This window comes from Gallus gallus, chromosome W, assembly GCF_016699485.2.
Source record: "Gallus gallus isolate bGalGal1 chromosome W, bGalGal1.mat.broiler.GRCg7b, whole genome shotgun sequence".
NCBI lineage: Eukaryota > Metazoa > Chordata > Aves > Galliformes > Phasianidae > Gallus > Gallus gallus.
Genome location: NC_052571.1, coordinates 8,121,231 through 8,144,268, shown reverse-complemented (window position 1 = coordinate 8,144,268; position 23,038 = coordinate 8,121,231). Strand labels below are relative to the sequence as shown.

Here is a 23,038-nt window from a genome sequence, read left to right as displayed (position 1 = left end):
GAGGTCCTTTTGACACTTTCAGTAATTCATATAAGGGGTTTGCCATTAGTCCATAATTAGCAATCCATAAACGACACCATCCTATCATTTCTAAAAATGGTCTCAGCTCATGGACATTTTGGGGTTCTGGAACAAAATGAGAGAGAGAGTGTCCAAAACCAGAGGCTTTACTCTAATGCTGAAGGCTAACACACATGCTGACAGGACGAGCAGAAAGGCAAAAGATAGAGCATCTTGTGATCTGCAAACAGTTTTATCTTTCCCTCTGAACAGAAAACGGAAACAGAACAACGCAAAGTCCTCTGGAGCATGTAGTTCTTCTTCTCTTCTGAGAACCAAGTACTCAGAACTATCGACAATCCACAGACCTGGAGCGTTAACTCTAACTCCCAGTGCACTACATGATGTCATGATGTTGATATTTCGATACATTGGAAGGAAGGGAAGCCATCCAGAGGGACCTGGACAGGCTGGAGAAGTGGGCCCATGAAAACCTAATGAGGCTCAATAAGGCCAAGTGCAGGGTGCTGCACTTGGGTCAGGGCAATCCCAGGTATTTATACAAACCGGGGAATGATCTCCTTGAGAGCAGCCCTGTGGAGAAGGACTTGGGGTCCTGGTAGACGAGAAGCTGGACATGAGCCAGCAGTGTGCACTTGCAGCCCGGAAGGCCAACTGTGTTCTGGCTTCATTAAAAAAGGGGTGGCCAGCAGGGAGAGGGAGGTGATTGTCCCCCTCTACTCAGTTCTTGTGAGGCCCCATCTGGAGTACTGTGTCCAGGCCTGGGGCCCCCAGTACAGGAAGGACATGGAGCTCTTGGAGCGGGTCCAGAGGAGGGCTGCTGAGATGATCAGAGGGCTGGAGCACCTCTCCTATGAAGAAAGGTTGAGGGAACTAGGCTTGTTTAGTTTGGAGAAGAGAAGGCTCCAGGGAGACCTCATTGTGGCCTTCCAGTACTTGAAGGGAGCGTAAAAACAGGAAGGGGAATGGCTGTTTACGAGGGTGGATAGTGATAGGACAAGGGGGAATGGTTTTAAACTGGGACAGGGGAGGTTTAGGTTGGATATTAGGAAGAAGTTCTTTACACAGAGGGTGGTGACACACTGGAACAGGTTGCCCAGGGAGGTTGTGGATGCCCCATCCCTGGAGGCATTCAAGGCCAGGCTGGATGTGGCTCTGGGCAGCCTGGTCTAGTGGTTGGCGATCCTGCCCATAGCAGGGGGGTTGAAACACAATGATCATTATGGTCCTTTTCAACCCAGGCCATTCTACGATTCTATGATCATTCTATGATGTGGAATACCGATAACAAAAAATCATAAAACCATGACAACTTCCCATCAGCTTTCTTAATAGGGAATATTGGGGTGTTATACTTAGACTCACATTTCCTTAATAAACCATGTTTTAAGAATTTTTGTATGAGAGGTATCAATCCTATTTTAGCTTCTAATTTTATAGGATATTGTTTCATCCTTACCCGTACCGATCCTGGCTTTAGATCTGTCCTTACTGACTCAGCTCTCTTTGGTCTTCCAGGCACCTCCCCTGCCCGTATGAAAGGCACCACTGCAGCTTCAACTTCAGCTGAAATTCCTTTCTTTACTGTCTTGACTTCCTGTGACAATTACACTGCAGCTTGGACAAATTTAGATTCTAGTACCAATACTTCTACCTCCCCATCTTTAAATTTTATTTCCGCCTCTAATTTCTCCAACAAATCTTGACCAACTAAAGGCTTTGGTGCTCCTGGTAAATACAAGAACTGATGTATCACCCATTGTTTCCAAATTTTAAACTTCAAAGGCTTAAAGAACGGCCTGGCTCCTGACTTGCCTGTCACACCAATAACTCTTACAGTATCATAGCCTAATTCATGTTTCTTTTTAACTGGATAAGTAGCTCCTGTGTCAACCAAACATTCTATTTCAGTTTCATCTTCCCCCAGCTTAATTTTAACCAGAGGCTTTGCTGGGGAAAATACCTTCAGTCCCCTTCACTCCGTAGCTTCCACAGCTAACACAGGTTTCCTAGATCTCTGTAGATACGGACATTCTTGCTTCCAATGTCCCTCCTCCCTTCAGTTTGCACACTGTTTTTCCCCTAGCTGAGATTTTGGAAATCTTCTGCCACATCTGCTCCCCCTAAGTTCACCATCTCTAAATCCAACCCAAGGTCCCCTTCAGGGACTATGGGTCCCTTCCAGGGCAGCAATCAGCCTAGTGCTTCCTTTTTCCTTCTGCTGTTCTCTATTTCTATAAACTAACCAAGCCATATCCAGCAACTTCCCTAGATCTCTAGCATCTATGCCCCTTGTAACTTCTGCAGCTTCTTTTGAATATCATCAGCAGATTGGCCAATAGACAAAGTTGCTAACTGACTTCTCCCTTCTTCTGATTCAGGATCAAGAGTTGTATACTTCCTAGGGGTTTCCTTTAATTTATTCAGGAAGTCACTTGGGGATTCTTTTCTATTTTGCTTAATCTCATATAATTTCGACCAGTGTCAGGGAGTTATCTAGATCAATCTGTGCCTGTGACAGGGGGCAGCAGGCCTGTAGCCCCCCTGGCCCAAAAAGGGAAAGGGAGAGGAGGAAGGTAGGGAGGTGGGAGCTGGGTCCAAAGACAGAATAGTGGCAACGATCTGAGGAGGAAAATTAATTTTACTAAACATGATATCAGAATGCAAGATAACACAATATCATACAATATAATTGTAATTGAGGCTAATAAATAAAATGAGAGAGTGTCCAAAACCAAAAAGCCTTACTCTGAACTGAAGGCGAAACGGCTGGGGAGCACACCCACACACTGCCTGGCAGCGAGAGAGAGAGTGAGTCCCGTGACTTGCGGGTCTTATCTTCCCCTCTGAACGCAAAGTCTTCTGGGGTATGTAGCTCTTCTTCTCTTCTGAGAACCAGGTATCTGGAAAGTTGTCAGTCCACAGAACTGGAGTATTAACTCTTTAATTACCCATGCTTTACATGATGCTATGATGTGGAATACCGATAACAAAAATCATAAAACCATGACCACCAGTTTATTGCCTTTGGTACTGTATTTCTTAAACCAACCAAAAATCCCCTTTTCTGATATTGTGTTTGCAGCAACTAATCTCCATTGTCATTAGGATCCCATCCTGGATCCATGGAGGGAAAGTGATGTTCTAACTGCCCTTGCAATAACCCTGCTGCTGCCTGAGCCTCCACTTGAGTCCTTGCAGTTTTGCGAATCATTTCTTTTTCTGTACGATCAAACAACACCTGCATGACAACTTCTATATCTTTCCAGTCCGGATCCTGTGTTTTAACCATCATTTCAAAAGCATTAGCTATCTGTTCAGGATCATCTCGATAGCTACCAGCAGCTGTTATCCAATTGTTTAAATCTGTAATTGAAAAGGGTACCTTAACTACAACCGGACCGTCATTTCCAACTACCTGCCTCAGTGGGGCTTGTAGCACAACCTTATACCAGCTGCAAGTCCTCTCTGCCACCAGCATTGTTCCTATAGTCCCTCTTTCACGCTCATTATCTGATCCCTTTGCCCCAGGAAGTTCAGGCCCATGCTCTTGAGGACTCTTGGGGCTACTAACATCTCTAAATCTTCCTCCTGCTGATTTAGTTTCAAGCTTCTCTGTCCAATACTACATGCTGAACAACACCTTTTTAACACCTTTCTTTTATCCCTCTCTCTTTTATCCTTTTCTAGTGCCAAAATCAGAGGGTCATCTGGGGCCAAATTGATCCCACACTTCTTTTGCCATTCAGGATGAGGCCAAATATTTTTTTTAGGACTAGAGGGAATGGCTTCAAGCTGCACCAGGGAAGATTCAGGCTGGACGTTAGGAAATACTACTTCTCTGAAAGGGTGGTCAGGCACTGGAATGGGCTGCCCAGAGAGGTGGTGGAGTCACCGAGCCTGGAGGTGTTCAAGGAATGTTTGGACGTTGTGTTGAGGGACATGGTTTAGCGAGAACCATTGGTGAAGGGCGAATGGTTGGACTGGATGATCCTGTGGGTCTTTTCCAACCTTAGCGATTCTATGATTCTATGATGTTTCCTCAATATAAAGAGCATATCAGCACATAACACCTCATCCCATTTATCTTCTCTTCCCAAAAACAACATCAGTTGTACAAAGTGTAACAAAGTGTTATAATTCAAAGTACCATTCACTGGCCATTTTTCTCCATCTTCTAATTTATACAGTGGCCACCACTGATTATAGTACTTAATTAAATCATCTTTCCGCGCAACCTCACGAGGAGATTCAGTTATTTTTTTCCAGTAACTTAGAACACAGCCCAAAGAAGACTTTTTCACAATTCCCTCACCCGTAGATGTGCCCATTTTAACAATGCACATGGGTGAGTTCTTTGTACAATAACAACAAAAACAAAGAATCAGTATACAGTAACAGCACAAACCAACAATCAACAATCAAATAAGTGTACCCGATGACAATAACCATGGTGATGTTTAATTCCAATTTTGGGGATTTAACCCATTACCCAGGCCTTTTAGCCCTACCCTGTGCAACTTTTGTTACATCTGACAGGCAGGCAACCAAAATATGGGGGGCCTCTAACTGCCCCAGGCAACCAAAACAATAAGATAAAATAAAAAAGAATGCCTTGATACTCACTAGTCAGTCATCTTCACTCCTGGGCTCTTCAGTCCAGGAATCAGGGTCCTCCCAAGCATGCCTCAGTGCCGGCTGAGGTTCTGTGATCCCAGGAGCTGTTGAGGCTCAAGAGCTTTGTTCCACCTGGGTCGTCAAATTGTTACTGTAAAGCGGTCAATCAAGAAACACTCTAAGACTCAAGTTGGAGTGTTAGAAAGTAGACATTCTTTAATAACAGGGCTGGATGCATGGGCGATACTCACCTCCTATCACGCATACCTTGCACAGAGAGGTCTTCAGTTTATATACATTCAGAGGTCTTCCCGGAGGTACATCCGTATTCCATACAAAGACTCGTGGAATGTTCCTTATCTATTCAAATACAAAGTTTCGCAGAATCTCCCTTATTTATTCAATACAAAGTCACAGATCCTTCCCATTATCTAAACAAACTACAAGGTTGTCCATTAAGGGACTTAACAAGCTGCAACTTGTATCACCACAACCGGAGAACCTCCCTCTGCTCATCTAGCATCTCTTTCACCTTTTCCACAGCCTCAGCACTGATGCAAGACCCTTCTCTGCACTGTCTAGCACTTCTACAAATTACTTTCTATAATTCATTTTTCAGCCTGTATTGAATCTTGTAAAGCTGTTTGAAATGCAGTTTGTGAAATGCTCTACCAAAACTCGATTTTTCTTAATCTTAGTCAAGATTCGTGTCCTTTGGTGTAACCCTGCAGTAAACAGTGTGCAAACCAGTGTGGGCTGCCAAGTTTTCTTTATTGTCCCCCATTTGGCTCTAGGGAACCTTTTCAAGGAAGACAAAGTGAGGAGCTGAGTAGTGTTTGTACAGAGGTGGCCTGATCCAATAGCATCTAAGTTCATTTGCTAGACCTCTATATGTTGAAAACACATACCCTTCTGCTCCAGAAGGTTTAGTAGTAGTGTTTCCAATCCTACTGTTGTTCATACTGGGATGCTGAGTTGGATGGTTTCTTTGTCGCTGTCAGGCTCTGGGACAATGGTTGGGAAAATGATTTCAGAAAATCCTGCTTATGTCCAGTTACTGTAACAAAGGAGATTGAATGCCCTTCCTTAATGAACCATGCTAACTGTAAGCTTGCATGGCAGAATGTAGAGTGCTGGTGTTGCTGTTGGCTGGCAACTCTCACCAAAGTCAGTAGTAATCTTTTCTAAAAAGAGAACTGCTGAGATGACTGATTCCTGGTGGGGTTTACAGAATTGGAGACTAGGAGTAGTCTTCGTAAGGAATATTTTCACCAAGAATAACTGAAAATCAGATGACTTCCAGGTTTCTCTTCAGGTTTGAACTACATGGTAAGGTAGAGTTCTCAGTTAGCTGCGTAGTAAGGATGCTAAGGGAAGGAAACAAGTATTATTATTGGAGCAACCAGTGGTTCTCTTCCTGCTGTGTTACTTTATATAGCATATTGAGGTTGAATGCTTGGTATATAACATATACTTTTAAATGTGGTGTGTTATGTTGCAGTTCCTGTCTTCTAACTCTTTTCAATTGAGACTGATATTTTGCTGGTTTTATTAATACTGAAGGTAACAGTTTCTTGTCTTGCATCCCTCTTAGCACCTTAGAGGGATTCACAGCTTCTGCAAGTGTTAAAATGCATGCTCAAATGCACTAATTTAGTTGAAAAATGTTGTTGTTAATTTTGATGCTAATTAAAAAAAAAATCTTTTGGACGTTTGTTTGGTTAACCACTCTTTGTTACTTCCTGTCACTTTCTTTCATCAGGTAGTTGGCAAAAAAGGAGAGAGCCACTAGGATGCGCAAGACACTGGAAGGCCTTATTCCAATCAACTGAGATCTTCACTTCTATCTACAACTCCCAGATAATTGCTTGACCCTAGCCAGAGGATTTCATTTAATGCCATTACCAATAAATTACTGTTTTTGTTGAGATGGAGTTTCAGTAGTGTGACTGTTGTAGTCCTCGTTATGTGTATTTGTAAATAAAATTAATTGCTTTTGTCAACATTAAATTTGTTATTCTGCTAATGGTGACTCTTCAGTTGTTCCTTATAATCTTCAAAACTGGGCTGGCGTATAGTAGAGACAGGAGATATAAAGTAGATTGTATTTGTTTAGGGAGTGTAAAATGTCAAATATAACTTGACTAGAGATGGCTTGTCATACCCATTGAAAGTTGTCGTCGTTTTGTAATTTTGCTATTGGTATTCCACATCATAACATCAGGGACAGTACGGGTACTTAAAGAGTTAATACTCCAGTTCTGTGGACTGACAACCTTCCAGACACGTGCTCCTTAAAAGAGAAGAACTACGTATCCCAGAGGATCTCACGGTCAGAGAAGGAAGATACATCACGGAAGATACGTCATCTGGTTGTTTGTTTTTTTTCAGCGCACGCAGGCTTTTGTTCGCTTGGCTGCCAGGGAGAGGAGTGGGTGTGCTTCCGAGCCATGCGCCTTCATCAAGTAGGGCTTTCGGTTTCAGAAACTCTCTCTCTCTCTCTCTCTCCCCCCCCCACCCCCCCCCCCCCCCCCCCCCCTTATTTCATTGGTATATTACACTTACTTTCAATTAGATTGTATTATATTGTGTCATCTTGCATTTCGATATCATATTTAGCAAAATAAGTTTTCCTCCTTAGATCGTTGCCCCTGCACCGTTTGTTTTTTTTTTTTTTTTTTTTTTTTTTTTTCGGGAAGCCAGGGGGCCCACGGGCCTACTGCCCCCCTGTCACGGGCACAGATTTATCTACATAACTCCGTGACAGATTTTGGTAGAGAATGTGGGCAATCTGAAGCTTTTAACGTTAGTAGAAAAAAGGATTTCTTTAAGCCAGAGACTGCGAGACTACAAGGCATTGCTAGTGTGACCTTCAGAGATTAGATTATAGTCCAGGCAGTCTGCCAAACTTCAGACACTTTACCGAGTGCTTTCTTTTTGGTTGTCCCCCCCCCACACACACTTTTAGTAGTTATCAGCTATGAGTTTGCTCTTTATTGTAGGAGCGCTGTATAAGGGATTAAAAGCTATCATGTTCTTTGCCAGTTACTGGCCTATAATTAACGTCACGATTTCTTGTTGTGGAATTGTGTTCATATATAACCAAATAAGGGCATTGATGGAGGCACCGGCCTGGTACTTTTATGCAATGTTGGATAATTTGAATTTTGACACTTTCGAACCAGTTTCCAGGCTTTCCTCTCAGTTTGTCGCACGTTTTTCGAATGCCGAGCTAGTGCTCATACCCTTGTGCATGTTATCAATCTCCTTGAATGTATTCCTCTCCATTCATGGTAGGTGGAAGAAATCTCCTCCAAGACCAGAGAATGCTGACTGGCAGGGAATATGGATAGGTTTAGGAAGAATCTTAGAAGCGTAGGGACCCGCCATGCCATGGGATTTCACTCTTGAACACCTGTGGGATCCCGGGAAACTAAGCCAGTATTTGAGTCAGGGATGGTGCGGCATAGATAGATCAAAGGAGGTACGACTTATTTGGGGCTTGACTTGTGCCTACCGTGCTCTATATAATACTGTTCTGGAGAGAGAAAGTTTCCGAGTTGAGGTTCAAGACAAAGGGGAAATCTTCAAGTCAGACCTGATCAGTCACAGCAGACACCAGTAACAGTGTCAGTAGCCCCTGTGGAAGGCAAGAAATGGAAGCAGGTGTCCTCGTGTCTAGAATGGAAAAAAGAAGAAGAAGGAGAAGTGGAGGAGGAGGTAGACGAAGATCCAGGCGAGGGGACTTCCTCAGAACCAAGAAAGGCATAAGCAAAGCCCAAGAGACATGGAGAGGAGAGTGATGAAGAGGAAATCTCTATTACTGTTCGTCGACCTCTGAAGATGACTGAAATCCAAAGTTCAAGAAAGGAGTTTACACGGCATCTGAATGAAACTCTTGTCACCTGGTTGCTTTGCTATTGGGACAGCGGGGCCTGTAGCTTGTCTCTAGATATGTAGTGGAATTCCAGGGTCACAGCCTGAATCAATGGGTGGGCTATGTGAGTGTGTGGATGCCTGGAGCGGAGGTGGGGTGTTCTGGAGCTACCCGTTCCGTCTATGCAATACTTCCTGTGCAGTCTGAGTTTGTGCAGGTCCCCCTTTTGCCCACGCACTTCTCTTCGGCGGCGCGATGGTATGAACGGGGGAGGGTCACATTCCTCAGCTCGTCTCTCTCTACACACTGTTACCGGGAGGGATGAATCAATTCCTTTTTGACATCTTTTTCTATTGTGCCTATTTCTCAAATAAAGGCTTTGTTATTGCCTTCATTTTGGCGAGCCAGGCAGCCACATATCTTTAAAGATACCCAATTATAAGCCTCTTAAAATAATTACCATGACATTTTTGAACAATTTCATGGGATGGTTTGGACGGGGAAAGGCTAGCCCCATGAGTGAAGTTTTGCCAGGGCACATCCCGGGATTCCTAGGATCCCCGTATCACAGGATTGCTTGTATTGTTGAAAAATGGGGTCCCGTGCAGGACGGAGGAAATGTTTAGGAGTCCCCAGCCCGCCTGGCTGAGTATTTCAGTAGTCTAAACAAAAACGTACTCACTACACAAGAACGACAGTTAGCTGCCTCCACAGTGGCGTGGCCACTGCTAATGGCCTTGAATTGGCTAAATATAACTGAAGCAGCTCTCACTGATGAAAATCAACTATTGCGTGACCGTGTGGAAGAACTGGAAAGACAGGTTGCAATTCTGAGAGGGAAAAAACCTAACCCTATCATTCCCGTACAAAAAATCCAAAACATCTCTCTAGAAATTACTGGGGATCCTATACAAGAGAATCCACATGAACTGGACTCAGTAAATGAAAGCACTAAAAAGTCGGATCTTGAGGCTCCACTAGAGCTAGATCCCTTTGAGATCCGACCAGTTGTAACTCAAAAAAACAAACAAACAAAAAAAACGCAAAACAGGCCAGTGGGGCTGCCCCCTGACCAGTGGCCCCCTGCACAGAGCACGCTACATGTAACAGCTCGCCCATACACGGCAGCTGAATTAATGGATTTATTATAGCGGTTTAGACAAAAACCGAGAGAGAGCGTGCCAGCGTGGTTGCTCCGATTATATGACATGGGGGCAGAAAGCGTTGTGGTGAATGGACCAGAAATTTCAAAACTGGCATCCATTACCCCTCACCTGGCCCTCAGGCAGAGACTATATGCAGCTGTCCAACATAATGAAGAAAATCATTCACTGATTACATGGTTAATGGCCGCATGCCATGCAACTTGGACAAATAAGACTGACATAGCATTAAATACCGGCCTATGGTCCTCTATGGAGGACTTGCAAAACTACATTCGAGAATTAGGTATGAAGGAGGCAATTTATGAGGAGGATTTTGAGAGCCCAGACATGATAAAATTTTCAGCAGGAATGAGGGACCTCATCCTGCAGCAAGCTCCACCACATCAGTATGGTACTTTGGTATCCATACTGAATCCCCTAGTGGCCTCAGATGCCATAATACAACAGGCCGCCCAATTGGTGACAGATCTGGGGGAGACAGAGCGCCTGCGGGCCAGGCGCAATGTCTGAATGGTGGTGGAGAAGTTGGACATCCATCCGCCACCACGACCTAGGAGACCTGCTCCTAATGTAATTCAATCTGGACCCATCGGGGTCTCAAGAAAACAAATGTTCACTGACCTGATTAGGGCAGGAGTTCAATTTCAAAAGATCGATGGACAACCTAACCAGGTCTTATTACAACTATGGAAACAGTTACCAAACAGTCAGAGATTCCAACGCTCCCCTAAAAGGGAAGGAGTAAGACTCATAGAACGGATTCCACAAAACACGTGGAATCTAGAAGACTTCATAGTCCCATCAAAAAAACGTAAACCTCCTGAGGTGGCCCGGGCAGCCACAGTCGAGCCATCAGAGGAAAAAGACTTAGGGATTGCAGAGCTGATGGCATGACAGGGGAGCCAAAATTCCCCAAGACTAGGGTCTCTAGAGGAGACCAGAGACCCTATGTTGAACTAACGATTCATTGGTCCCGAAAGAATGCGTAGCGGGTTATGGCATTAGTAGATACTGGGGCAGAAACATCAATTATATATGGTGACCCAAACCAATTTTCAGGCTCTAAGGCAATGATAGGTGGGTTCGGGGGGCAGATGATCCCCGTGACCCAAACATGGTTGAAACTGGGGGTTGGGCATCTACCACCCCGGGAGTACAAGGTGTCTATTGCCCCAATTCCAGAGTACATATTGGGGATTGATATCCTGTCGGGTTTGACTCTCCAAACCACTGTGGGAGAGTTCAGATTAAGGGAAAGATGTATTAGTATCCGGGCAGTGCAGGCAATCATAAGGGGTCATGCAGAAATTGAACCTATTTGTTTGCCACAACCGCGCCGGATCACAAATACAAAGCAGTATAGACTCCCAGGTGGGCAACAAGAAATTACCAAGACTGTGCAGGAGCTGAAGAGAGTAGGGATCATTAGACCTGCACACAGCCCACACAACTCCCCCATATGGCCAGTCAGGAAACCAGATGGTACGTGGCGAATGACAGTAGACTACAGAGAACTAAATAAAGTCACGTCACCGATCCATGCAGCTGTACCCAACATCGCTTCCCTCATGGAAACAGTAAGTAGAGAAATAGAAACATACCACTGCATTCTGGATCTAGCAAATGCATTTTTCAGCATTCCAATTGCTAAGGAGTCCCAAGACCAGTTTGCATTCACATGGGAGGGCAGGCAGTGGACTTTTCAAGTTCTACCTTAGGGGTATGTGCATTCACCTACTTTTTGTCATAATTTGGTGGCACGTGTCTTGGCAAATTGGAACAAACCATCTACTGTCAAAATGTACCACTACATCGATGATTCGATGTTAACGTCTGACTCAATCGAGGCATTAGAGAAGACAGTACCATCATTACTTATTTACAGGAAAAAGGATGGGCTATAAACCCACAAAAAGTACAAGGACCAGGGCTATCAGTTAAATTCCTGGGTGTTGTCTGGTCAGGTAAGACTAAGGTGTTACCCAGTGCAATCATTGATAAGATCCAAGCGTTCCCGGTTCCTACGAAACCGAAGCAGTTGCAGGAGTTTTTGGGTATATTAGGATATCGGCGATCCTTTATTCCCCACTTAGCACAACTGCTAAAACCTTTATATTGATTAACAAAAAAAGGTCAAGTATGGGATTGGGGTAGAACAGAACAAGAAGCCTTCCAGCAAGCAAAAATAGCTGTTAAACAGGCCCAGGCGCTAGGCGCTTCTTGTTACTCTCCTGGGCGTGGGTGACCGTGATCTTATTGAGGGCCCCTCCTCTGGACTCAGGGGTGGTTCCCCTAGAACTTGGAGCTGCTCCTCTGGACCTCTTTCCTCCTCTTCCTTCTGTTCTAACTGAGTTGAGATTTGCTTTGTTTTACGTCCTCTTACAGGGGCAACTGACATCGATTCTGGTGCCTCTTGTGGTTGATCAGGTTGGTCAGTCCCGATGCTCTTACTCTCCAGCTCAGCTCCGAGTCTATCTCATTCGATTATGAGGGTATTTAGTTCAGATTGGAGGGTGTCTCTTTCAGACTGAAGGGCGTCTCGCTCAGACTAAAGATTCTCTCTTTGGATTTGAAGACTCTGTTTCTCAACTAGGAGACTCTATTCCTGGGCCTGAAGATTCTTCCTCGCAGCTCAGACTCTCTCCTGGAAACTCTCCTTTTCGGCTTGAAGACTCTCTCGCTCATCTAATACGGTCTCCTGGAGACTTTCTCTTTCAGCACGGACACTCTCCCTCTCAATTTCAGAAACTCTCTCCCTCTCTGGGATAGTATTGAATAAGGCCCGATAAGCATTAGCCAGGCCCCAAATCATTTGTGCTTCCTCAGATCTGCCTAAGCCACAACATCCCTGTCTCAGATATCTGTTTAGGCTCTCAGGATCTTTTAGGTGTTCAGGAATAAAGTTCCATGACACCGAACATGTCCATTTCCCTAAAGTCTCTCCCAAGCCTCTCCACACCCCCTGCTACTCAGTATTCTCTGGCTTTGGGGAAGGCTTCTTGTTCATAATATTAAAAATACAGATACTGAGTAAAATAATTACAATGACAAACAGTGCATTCAGGGAGATTAACAACGTGATCAGATGAGTATTCAAACAATCTATAAAGGATTCGAAAGAGAGACTGGGAGCCTGCTTCAAAATCACAGGTTCTGTGAAATTAGCAGCTCTCTCTACAAACTGGTTTAAGACAGAAAGCAGAATCATCTTTTTTATCATTTTTTTTCCTTCTTCTTTGCTAAAGTAAGATAGCAGAACTCAAAGTTTACAAAATATCTCAGAATATTGGCAGTCTGCCAGGACTTTCAAGGTCAAGTTTTCAGTGAGCACCTGTGAAAGAGAGATAAACTCTCCTAACGAAGCTCTCTGAGAGCAGAGAAAGATTCGTTCTAAAAAGCAGCTTTTGCCCGCATTCTCCACCAATAATGTTGATGATTTACAGGCTGGTCTGGCCCAGTTCCGTGACTAGTGGGGCAGAGGGATTTTTTTTTCAAAATCCGTGCCTCCAGAAAAGGGAAACAGGGGACCCCCCACAAAAAAGAATAATTAAAAAAAAACAGCGGCAATGATCTGAGGAGAAACAATCAAATATAATTGAGAGAAGGATTGTCCAAGAGCTAAAGGCCTTACACTAATACTGAAACCCTGTGTGCAGTCGGGAGCAGCAGCGAGATGATCCGAAAGCGAGCGTGACGAGACGAGAAGGCATAGAGACGACCCAGGTCAGGTGACCTACAGGCCTTATATCTGTTCCCCTGAGCAGGAATGATAACAGTACTCAAACAGTCTTCTGGGGAACGTAGTTCTTCTTCTCTTCTGGACAAGTACCCGGAACTAGAGCATTTGCTCTTTAACTCCCAGTACATTGCATGATGTTATGATGTGGAATACTGATAACCAAAAATCATAAAACCATGACAATTTGACAGATATGAGGACCAATAGAGAAGACCCCCAGTTTTTGAACTGATTATTACACTTCAAAACGTTGAACAAAAGCTACTTTCATCTCATGCTTCCATTTCAGCCATCTCAAAAGTAACAGACAGACTAGATAAAGTGTAGGAGGAATTGTCTCTGTTGATTAATCGTGATGAACTCGTAGTAGTATCAGAAACACTTGATGAAGATCAGGATGATCAAAGGAGTCTACTGAAGGAGCTGATCAAACCAATTAAAGGTGATGAACCCTCCTCCTCACCTGTATCATCAAAAATATCAGCTATTAAAGACAAATGCCTTCCTGCTCAAGCAAATAAAAATAGTAAGGCTATGTTGTGTATTGCCTTGTGGTGTTACCTATGTGACCATGGAGAAGACATGAAGAAGTGACATAACAAACCCACTACTGTACTATGAGCACGGGTGAGAGAATTACAAAACAGAACAATCACCAGTGCAATTGCTCCAGTTACTACAGGTATCCAATAGAGGGGCCTTGCCCTCAGTCAAGGGGGAAAGGGAGTTTATTGGACCGTGTGGATTCGATGGCCTGGCACATCAGAACCACAGAAATGTAAGACACTGGTGGACACCGGTGCACAGTGCACTCGAATGCCCTCGAGTCATGAATGGACAGGAACAATTCATATTTCTGGAGTGACTGGGGCCTCTCAAGAATTGACTGTGTTGGAGGCCGAAATAAGACTGGCAAAAGCATCCTATTGTGACTGGCCCAGGGGCTCCATGTATGCTTGGTATTGATTACCTCATAAGGGGGCATTTCAAAAATCTCAAAGGGGTATCAATGGGCCTGTCATGATTTTATGATTGTTAGTTACTGGTATTTCACGTCATAACATCATGTAGTTCACTGGGAGTTAAAGTGTTATTGCTCCAGCTCTGGGCACTTGTCCGGAAGAGAGGAAGAACTACATACCTGTAAGAGATTATTCTTTTGCATCATTGTCTCAAAGCTTGCTGAGGGACACAGATGGACAAGGCCAGGGGCAATGAGAGAGATAAGCCAGAGCTTAATGGCCAGGAAGCAGTCTTTTGTGTGGGCTTATCTCGAGGGAGATAGCCATCTCAGGGGGTGCTGCACATGACTGTTACCCAAGCACCCAGGAATGCCATGTTTGCAGAAGAAGGAGGATAAAAAAGGGATAAACAACCATGAGATTAGGTTTCTGACAACAGATTCCTCACAAAGAAAAGGTTTCTGACAACAGATTCCTCTTGTTGAAGAAAAGAGAGGTTTTCTGACAACAGATTCCTCACGAAGAAGAACAAGAAGGTTTCTGACATGAGAAGCCTCATGACCTGCCTCTCCCTCCTGGACTTGCTCTGTGCTCTACCTGCTTGCTGCCTAAGTCTGGCCACTCTGCTGCTGCTCTCCCCCTGAGAAGTTGTCTGCCATCAGATCCCTCACTACAGAATGCCTGCATGCTGATGGACTCTCCAGGGCATGCTACCGGAGACCTGCTGCTTCCTCCCGGACTTCTTCCTAGACCTACCCGGGACCTTCACCTTCTTGCTGCCCAAGACCAACCATGCTGCTGCTGCTCTCCCCCCTGCGCTTTTGCCCCAGACCGTCGGAATGTCGTGCAACGGGACCACTGCTGGATCCTGGTGGTGACTATCACCGCTTTACTCAATTCTTGCCTCTTTCTATCTTTTCTATCACCCGCCCTCCCTTTGCCATCTCCCTAAATCATCCGTCCTCCCCTTCCCCATCTTCCTGGTTAAGATTTGTAATAAACTGGCCGGACCAACATTTGAACCATTGGTTCTTAATCTCACACTGGGTATACATATATCAAAGAACCTCTTCTCCCTCCTATAAATTGGAGCGAGACAATACCCCAGGGGGCTTTGCAGACAGAGAAGAGATATAATCTCTGACAAGGTCACCTGATGTTCCCTTCTTCCCTCGGCTCTCATTGCTGTTCCTTGTCCCAACTGCACGCATCGCCTCAGCACTACTGTAAGGCCTACAGCTTTCAGATACTCTTTCTCTCATTATATTTGATTTATGAGCTTCAATTCTAATTATATTGCATTATAGTGTGTTATCTTGCACTGTGATACCGAATTTAGTAATTTAGTTTGTGTCTCCTCAGATCGTTGCCGCTGTTTTTTTAATTATTTTGGGGTCCCCTGTTTCCCTTTTCTGGAGGCGAGAATTTTGCGAAATCCCTCTGCCCCGCTAATCACAGAACTGGGCCAAACCAGCCCATAACCTGTTGACATTCTTGGTGGAGAATACGGGCAGAAGCTGCTTTTTAACATTTTAGAACAAATCTTTCTCTGCTTTCTCAGAGCTTCATCGGGAAAGTTTATCTCTTTCACAGGTGCACACTGAAAACTTGCCCTTGAAAGTCAAGGTGGACTGCTAATATTCTGGGATATTTGTAAACCTTGAGCACTGCTTAGATTCCACTTTCTCTTTTACACTGCTATCTTACTTCTGTAAAGAGCCAAAAAAAAAAAAAAAAAAAAAAGATTCCACTTTCTCTTTTACACCTATTTGCAGAGGGAGCTGCTAACTTGACAGAACTTGTGATTTTAAGCAGGCTCCCAGTGTCTCCTTTGAATCTTTTATCCATTTTTTTGAATGCTCATCTGATCACGTTGTTAATCTCCCTGAATGCCCTGTTCATCATTTCACTCAGTATTCGTATTTATGGTATTTTGAAGAAGCCTTCCCCAGAACCAGAGAATACTGAGTGGCAGGGAGTGTGGAGAGTCTTGGGAGAGACTTTAGAGAGATGGACATCTTCGGTGTCATGGAACTTTACTCCTGAATACCTGAAAGACCCTGAGAGCTTAAACAGATATTTGAGACAGGAATGTTGTGGCTCAGGCAGATCTGAGGAGGCACAAATGATTTGGGGCCTGGCTAATGCTTATCGGGCCTTATTCAATACTATCCCAGAGAGGGAGAGAGTTTCTGAAATTGAGAAAGAGAGCCTCCAAGCTGAAAGAGAGCGTATCAGAGTTGATAGGGAGAAACTCCAGGTCCAGAAACAGTGTCTCCAGGCCAAAAAGGAGAGTTTCCAGGAGAGACTCCAAGCTGAGAGGGAGAGTCTCCAATCTGAGGGAGAGAATCTCCAATCTGAGAGAGGGAATCTCCAATCCAAGTGAAAAGCCCTCCAGTCCAAGTGAGATGCCCTCCAGTCCGAGAGGGACATCCTCAAGTCCGAACGGGACAAACTTCAAACTGAGCGAGATGGCTTCCAGTTCACAATATTTAGTCTCCGAACTGAATGAAGCAACATTCAGACCCATCAAGTCATGCTCGGATCAGAACTAAATACCCTCATAATTGAACGAGACAGACTCCGAGCTGAGCTGGAGAGTGAGAATCGGAACTGACCAACCTGATCAACCAAAGGAGGCACCGCAATTGATGTCAGTTGCCCCTGTAAGAGGATGGAAAACAAAACGAATCTCATCCCACTTAGAGCAGAAGAAAGAGCAGGAGGAGAAAGTAGAGGAAGCAGACGCTGCAAGAGAAGAGGAGGAAAGAGGTTCAGAGGAGTGGCTCCCAGACCCAGGGCATACAGAGGAAGAGCTGAGACCCCCAAAAAGATTGTGGTCACCAACACCCAGGAGGGTAACAAGAAGACCAGACAGAGTAGGAGGTGAGCAAGACATCGTTACCATTACTGATCGATCTCTGAAAATGAATGAAATTCAAGGTCTGAGAAAAGACTTTTCAAGCCACCCAAATGAGCCTATTGTCACCTGGTTACTTTGATGCTGGGACAATGGGGCCAACAGTGTGTGGCTAGATAGCAGAGAAGCTCGTCAGCTTGGTGGCATTGCTAGGGACTCAGCCATTGACAGAGGTATTAGTACATGCCAGAATGAGTCCTTCATCCTCTGGAAGTGGATGCTGCTAGGCGTAAAAGAAAGATACCTCTTCAAAGACAATTTGATGCCTGAGAAAAATAAATTGATATGGAAAAAGGCATCCGTTATTTGAGAGAATATGCTGTGGTGGAAACGTTACATAGCCCCAATTTCAGTCCTGATGAGCCAGACCAAGAGCATGATCCTGAGAGAGTCAGGTGTACACCAAATATGTGGTGTATATTCACAAAGACTGCACCAGAGAAGTATGCCAGTACATTTGCAGCAATGTATGGCAGAGGGGAAAGAAGACCACTTGTAAAAATGAATTGATTAATAAACTTCAAGACTGTGGGTTACGTTTAACCCCTCTATGAGCTTGTGTTTTAGCCACTGCAAAAGTAGCTGAAATATTGGACAGAATGGAGAGCAATCAAGAAGATATAATAGATGAACTGTCTACCACGCATTATGCTGATGAATCCATGGTGGTATCAGACAAATTTGATGGGGACCAGGATCCCCAGAACAGCCTGCTGGAGGGACTGATCAAACTGGTTTCCTCCGAACCTGCACCATACAATGTCTCGGCTATAAAAAGAAGACATCCTACTGTTCAAGCAAGTGACAACAGTAGAAGTACGTCGCATTTGGCCTTGTGGTGTTACATATGTGACCATGGAGAAGATATGAAGAAGTGGCATAAAAAACTCACTCGTGCCCTTCAAGCACAGGTAAAATAATTACAGAATAGATTAACCACCAAGGCGAACTTCTCCGAAAAGGTGATTGCTCCAGTTGCTGAGGGACACGGCAATAGCCGTAAGCCCAACAGAGGTAACAAATAGAGGGGCCCTGCCCCCAGACAGGAGGGGGAAAAGGAATAATAGAGTGTATTGGACTGTGTGGATTAGATGGCCTGGCACATCAGTAACACAGAAATATAAGGCCCTGGTGGACACTGGTGCACAATGCACTCTAATGCCCTCGAGTCACCAAGGGACAAAATCAATTTATATTCATGGAGTGACTGGAAGTTCCCAAGAGTTGACTATGTTGGAGGCTGAAATAAGCCTCACTGGAAAAGACTGGCAAAAGCACCCTATTGTGACTGGCCCAGAGGCTCCATGCATACTTGGTATTGATTACCTCAGAAGGGGATATTTAAAGGATCCAAAGGGGTATCGATGGGCCTTTGGAATAGCTGCTGAACACACAGAAGGTGTTAAACAGTTGTCTGTTTTGCCTGGCCTGTCAGAAGATCCGTCTGTTGTGGGGCTGCTACGAGTAAAAAAGTAACAGGTACCAATTGCTACAAAAGCGGTGCACAGACGGCAGTACTGCACCAACAGGGATTCCTTGCTCCCCATTCATAAGCTGATTTGTCAACTAGAGAGTCAAGGAGTGATCAGCAAAACTCACTCACCTTTTCACAGCCCCATATGGCCAGTGCGTAAAGCCAGTGGAGAATGGAGGCTGACGGTAGACTGCCGTGGCCTGAATGAAGTCACACCCCCACTGAGTGCTGCTGTGCTGGACATGTTAGAACTCCAATATGAACTGGAGTCAAAAGCAGCCAAGTGGTATGCCACCACTGACATTGCTAATGCCTTCTTTTCCATTCCACTGGCCATGGAATGTAGGCCACAGTTTGCTTTCACCTGGAAGGGCGTTCAGTATACCTGGAATCGTTTGCCCCAGGGGTGGAAACACAGCCCAACAATTTGCCATGGGTTGATCCAAGCTGCACTGGAACAGGGCGGTGCTCCTGAGCACTTACAGTACATTGATGACATTACTGTGTGGGGAAACACAGTGAGGGAAGTTTTTGAGAAAAGAGAGCAAATAATCCAGATCCTTCTGCGTGCTGGTTTTGCTATTAAGCAAAGCAAAGTGAAAGAACCTGCACAGGAAATTCAGTTCCTAGGTTTAAAGTGGCAAGATGGACATCATCACATCCCGACGCATGTGATCATCAAAATCACTGCCATGTCTCCATCCACTAATAAGAAAGAGACACAGTCTTTTCTGGGCATAGTGGGCTTTTGGAGAATGCATGTTCCAAACTATAGCCTCATTGTAAGCCCTTTTATCAGGTGATGCGGAAGAAGTATAATTATGAGTGGGATGTTGAGCAGCACCAGGCTATTGAGCAGATGAAACAGGAAATCACCCGAGCCGTGGCCCTGGGGCCAGTACGTACTGGAGAGAATGTAAAGAACATCCTCTACACTGTTGCTGGAGAGAAAGGTCCCACCTGGAGTTTGTGACAAAGAACCTCAGGAGAGACCCATGGTCAACCCCTGGGATTCTGGAGTCGAGCGTACAGGGGGTCGGAAGAGGGCTACACTCCCACTGAAAAGGAGATATTAGCCGCATATGAGGGGGTTAGGGCTGCTTCTGAAGTAATTGGCACTGAGACGCAGCTCCTCCTGGCACCTCGACTGCCAGTGCTGAACTGGATGTTTAAAGGAAAGATTCCCTCCACCCATCACGCCACTCATGCCACTTGGAGCAAGTGGATTGCACTGATTACACAACGAGCTCGAATGGGGAACCTCAGTAGTCCAGGAATCCTAGAGGTGATCATGGGCTGGCCTGAAGGCAAAAAGTTTGAACGTCACCAGGAGAGGAGGTATCACGTGCTACAGAAGCCCCACCATACAATAAACTACCAGAAAATGAAAAGAAATATGCCCTGTTCACAGATGGATCGTGTCATATTGTGGGGAAGCATGGCAGATGGAAAGCTGCTGTGTGGAGCCCCACACGACAAGTTGCAGAGGCCACTGAAGGAATAGGAGGATCAAACCAATTTGCAGGGGCAAAGGCAGTCCAGCTGGCCTTAGATGTCGCTGAACGGGAGTAGTGGCCAGTGCTTTATCTTTATACTGACTCATGGATGGTGGCGAATGCCTTCTGGGGGTGGTAACAGCAGTGGCAGCAAAATAACTGGCAGCGGAGTGGTAAACCTGTTTGGGCTGCTGAACTGTGGAAGAACATTGCTGCCCGTATATAGAATCCGGTTGTAAAGGCGCGCCATGTAGATGCTCATGTGCCCAAGAATCGGGCTACTGAAGAACAACAAAATAACCATCAGGTAGATCAATCTGCCAGAACTGAGGTGGCACAAACAGACTTGGATTGGCAACACAAGAGTGTATTACTTCTAGCTTGGTGAGTCCATGAGACTTAAGGCCATCAAGGAAGGGATGCAACATATAAGTGGGCTAGAGACCGAGGGGTGGACTTAACTATGGACGCTATTGCATAGGTTATTCATGACTGTGACACACGCGCCACAATTAAACAAGCCAAGAGGATGAAACCTCTCAAGGGGTGAAGAGTGAGAACAGGACCCTGCAGTTATAGAGAGAAGGGCCTCAAAGCAAGAAAAGGGAAAGTAGCTTCACAAAGTAGAAATAAGGGGCAAATGTATTTTTTGTATGTTTATAAAGGAAGTGTTAGAAAACAAGGGATTCCAAGCACTTTCACAGACACTAGGTCTGGAATAACAGGGAGGATGAAGGCCATAAAGATAAGGACTGGAGAGCTGCTCAGAAACATTTGGCAGGGAGGTGATTAGATGTCTACAGGGCAAGCTGAAACCAGTTCAAGGAATGCCCCCCCTTCAGGGTCAAAGTTTGCAGCGAGGAAGACTACGAACCCTCATCATCACACGACCTACTACGCATGCGCAAGGGGGGGAGGGACTGCATGCTAATGGGCTCTCAGGAATGAAATGAATATGTATCTGAATTCCTGTCAGCTGTTGATTATGTATTTGTTCGACCTATATCTATAGCACGCTTTATCCTGACGGTGTGCAAGTTAGGTGGAGTGATCCCCCTTGCACCAGGGTGTACACGCGTCACCAATAAACACATGCCTGCTCTATATCCTTACTGGCTATAGGGTCTGATTTTCGCACATCAATTTGGCACCCCAGATGGGACCCACTCTGTTCGGCTACAGGACCGGCTGAGAGAGGGGACACCTTTGGCGCACCCCGAGATTTCTTGGAAGGACTCCCTTCCTCACCCGATCACTGCAGGGACAGACAAGGACCATCCATAGGCGGACCAGGTATGTGTATAGAAAAGGGGGAACCCATAAGGCGTGAGGAGATATCCTACGCAGGGTATGAAGGAGCGTGCCTGCTCCCCCTCCGAGGTACGTGAGCTCACAGGTCAGGTGTTGTAGTAGGCATCTTGCGGGGGCACGGGATGTACGGGACAGAACAACTGAGGGACAGACGATGGGATCAAGAACCATTCATCAAGAGGAGCACTACACCTGCAACGCTGACACTTCCGATGTTGCCGATGTTTATGGTGTCCCTGGCGATTACAGCGTGTTGCAAACAACTACAATGGACGCAAGAACATCTGCAGAAGATTAAGGAAGAAAGTGATCCCTTTGGAAACTGGCTGAGCAGACTGTTTGGGGGAACGGGTTCATGGTTAAAGCAATTGCTTAAGGTTTTCGCGATAGGGTTTGCAATCTTTGTGTGTATTCTAATCTGTCTTCCACGCTTTGCAGGATGCTTGTAGAACTGCCTTCAGCGAATTATGGACAAGACTTTTGACTATCAGATTGAGTATCATGGACTGCGTGAAAAATTATAGAGGGCTTTAGGTTGTTGCGTTCATGCTGTAACGGGGCAAGGCTTGGCCGAGCACGGGAAAGGATTCCCTGTTGCTCTGATGTTTGCTTAAGATTTGTAGAAAGTAGTAGGAATAGTGTGCTGAAATATATTTAGGATTAGGCGTTTTGCGCTGCTTCGCGATGTACGGGTTAGGCGTGTATCTAAGTAGTATTTAGCTTAGGGAGGGGGAGATGTTGTAGTAGGCGTCTTGCGGGGGCACGGGATGTACGGGACAGGCCTCTCCCTAAGCATAGAGAGACAGTGCTATCGTGCTGACCTTGATGCAGAGAAAACAGGAGAAGAAGAAGAATGAGAAAAGAATGTGGAGGCGGCCAAATAGGGCACGGTGTTGTCTGGTATGAACCAATCAGAGTGGGACATGACAGCACGGTTTTGTAGGTAAAAATGTAATATAAGTTGTGTTTAGTAGTGAATAAGGGCCATTTTACCGCTCATCATATTGGTGTCACCTCGGTATATGGCCAAGCCGCAGGCTCCCCTAAGCAACGAACATCACGGTTGCCTGCGAAAGGCAACAGTCAGGTTGTCGGCTAGGGTAGGAAGGCTCCTTGGGGAGTTCCTACGAAGGGGACCTGTAAGTCGTACGCGAGGAAAGAGCAACAGCTCTCCCTTAGGTGATTGGTAACAGCAGGGATTTTGTCAAATGATAACGTGGATTCTCCTGGAGATAGTAGTGGCCATTATAGGTTGTATTATTGTTATCACCATCTGCTGAGTGTTCGGTACCGTGTATCTAATCATTTCAGGTCAAGCTGACTTTCGGAAAAATCTTAAAGCTTGCAACTGATCGACTAATGTACTAGCGTTATTAAGATTCCAGCTAAAGGACATCGTCCGCACTGTGTATTATGTATAAACCATGGTTTCTGTTCTAAATGTCAGAGCGAGTT

General features: G+C 45.2%; 2 protein-coding genes across 6 annotated transcripts in view; one reads left to right on the top strand and one right to left on the bottom strand.

Moving 5' to 3' along the window:
- The window catches only part of LOC107049459 (thioredoxin-like protein 1), a 45,791-nt gene extending 39,127 nt beyond the window's left edge, over positions 1-6,664 (top strand). For all 4 annotated transcript variants that reach the window (XM_040655259.2, XM_040655261.2, XM_040655258.2 and 1 more), the window contains one exon: positions 6,401-6,664. In XM_040655259.2, the coding sequence (XP_040511193.1) occupies positions 6,401-6,430 (30 nt within the window). In that variant the 3' untranslated portion in view covers positions 6,431-6,664. The remainder of the gene's footprint in view (positions 1-6,400) is intronic.
- Positions 1-23,038, bottom strand: part of LOC121108214 — a 52,830-nt gene that overhangs the window by 14,257 nt on the left and 15,535 nt on the right. Inside the window, exons 2-3 of one of the 2 annotated variants that reach the window (XR_006932322.1) lie at positions 4,890-4,998; positions 4,648-4,789 (exon numbers count right to left, since the gene is read on the bottom strand). The gene's annotated coding sequence lies outside the window, so the exon portion shown is untranslated. Of the gene's footprint in view, positions 1-4,290; positions 4,790-4,889; positions 4,999-23,038 lie in introns of those variants that run through there. The other variant, XR_006932321.1, reaches the window with a different exon arrangement.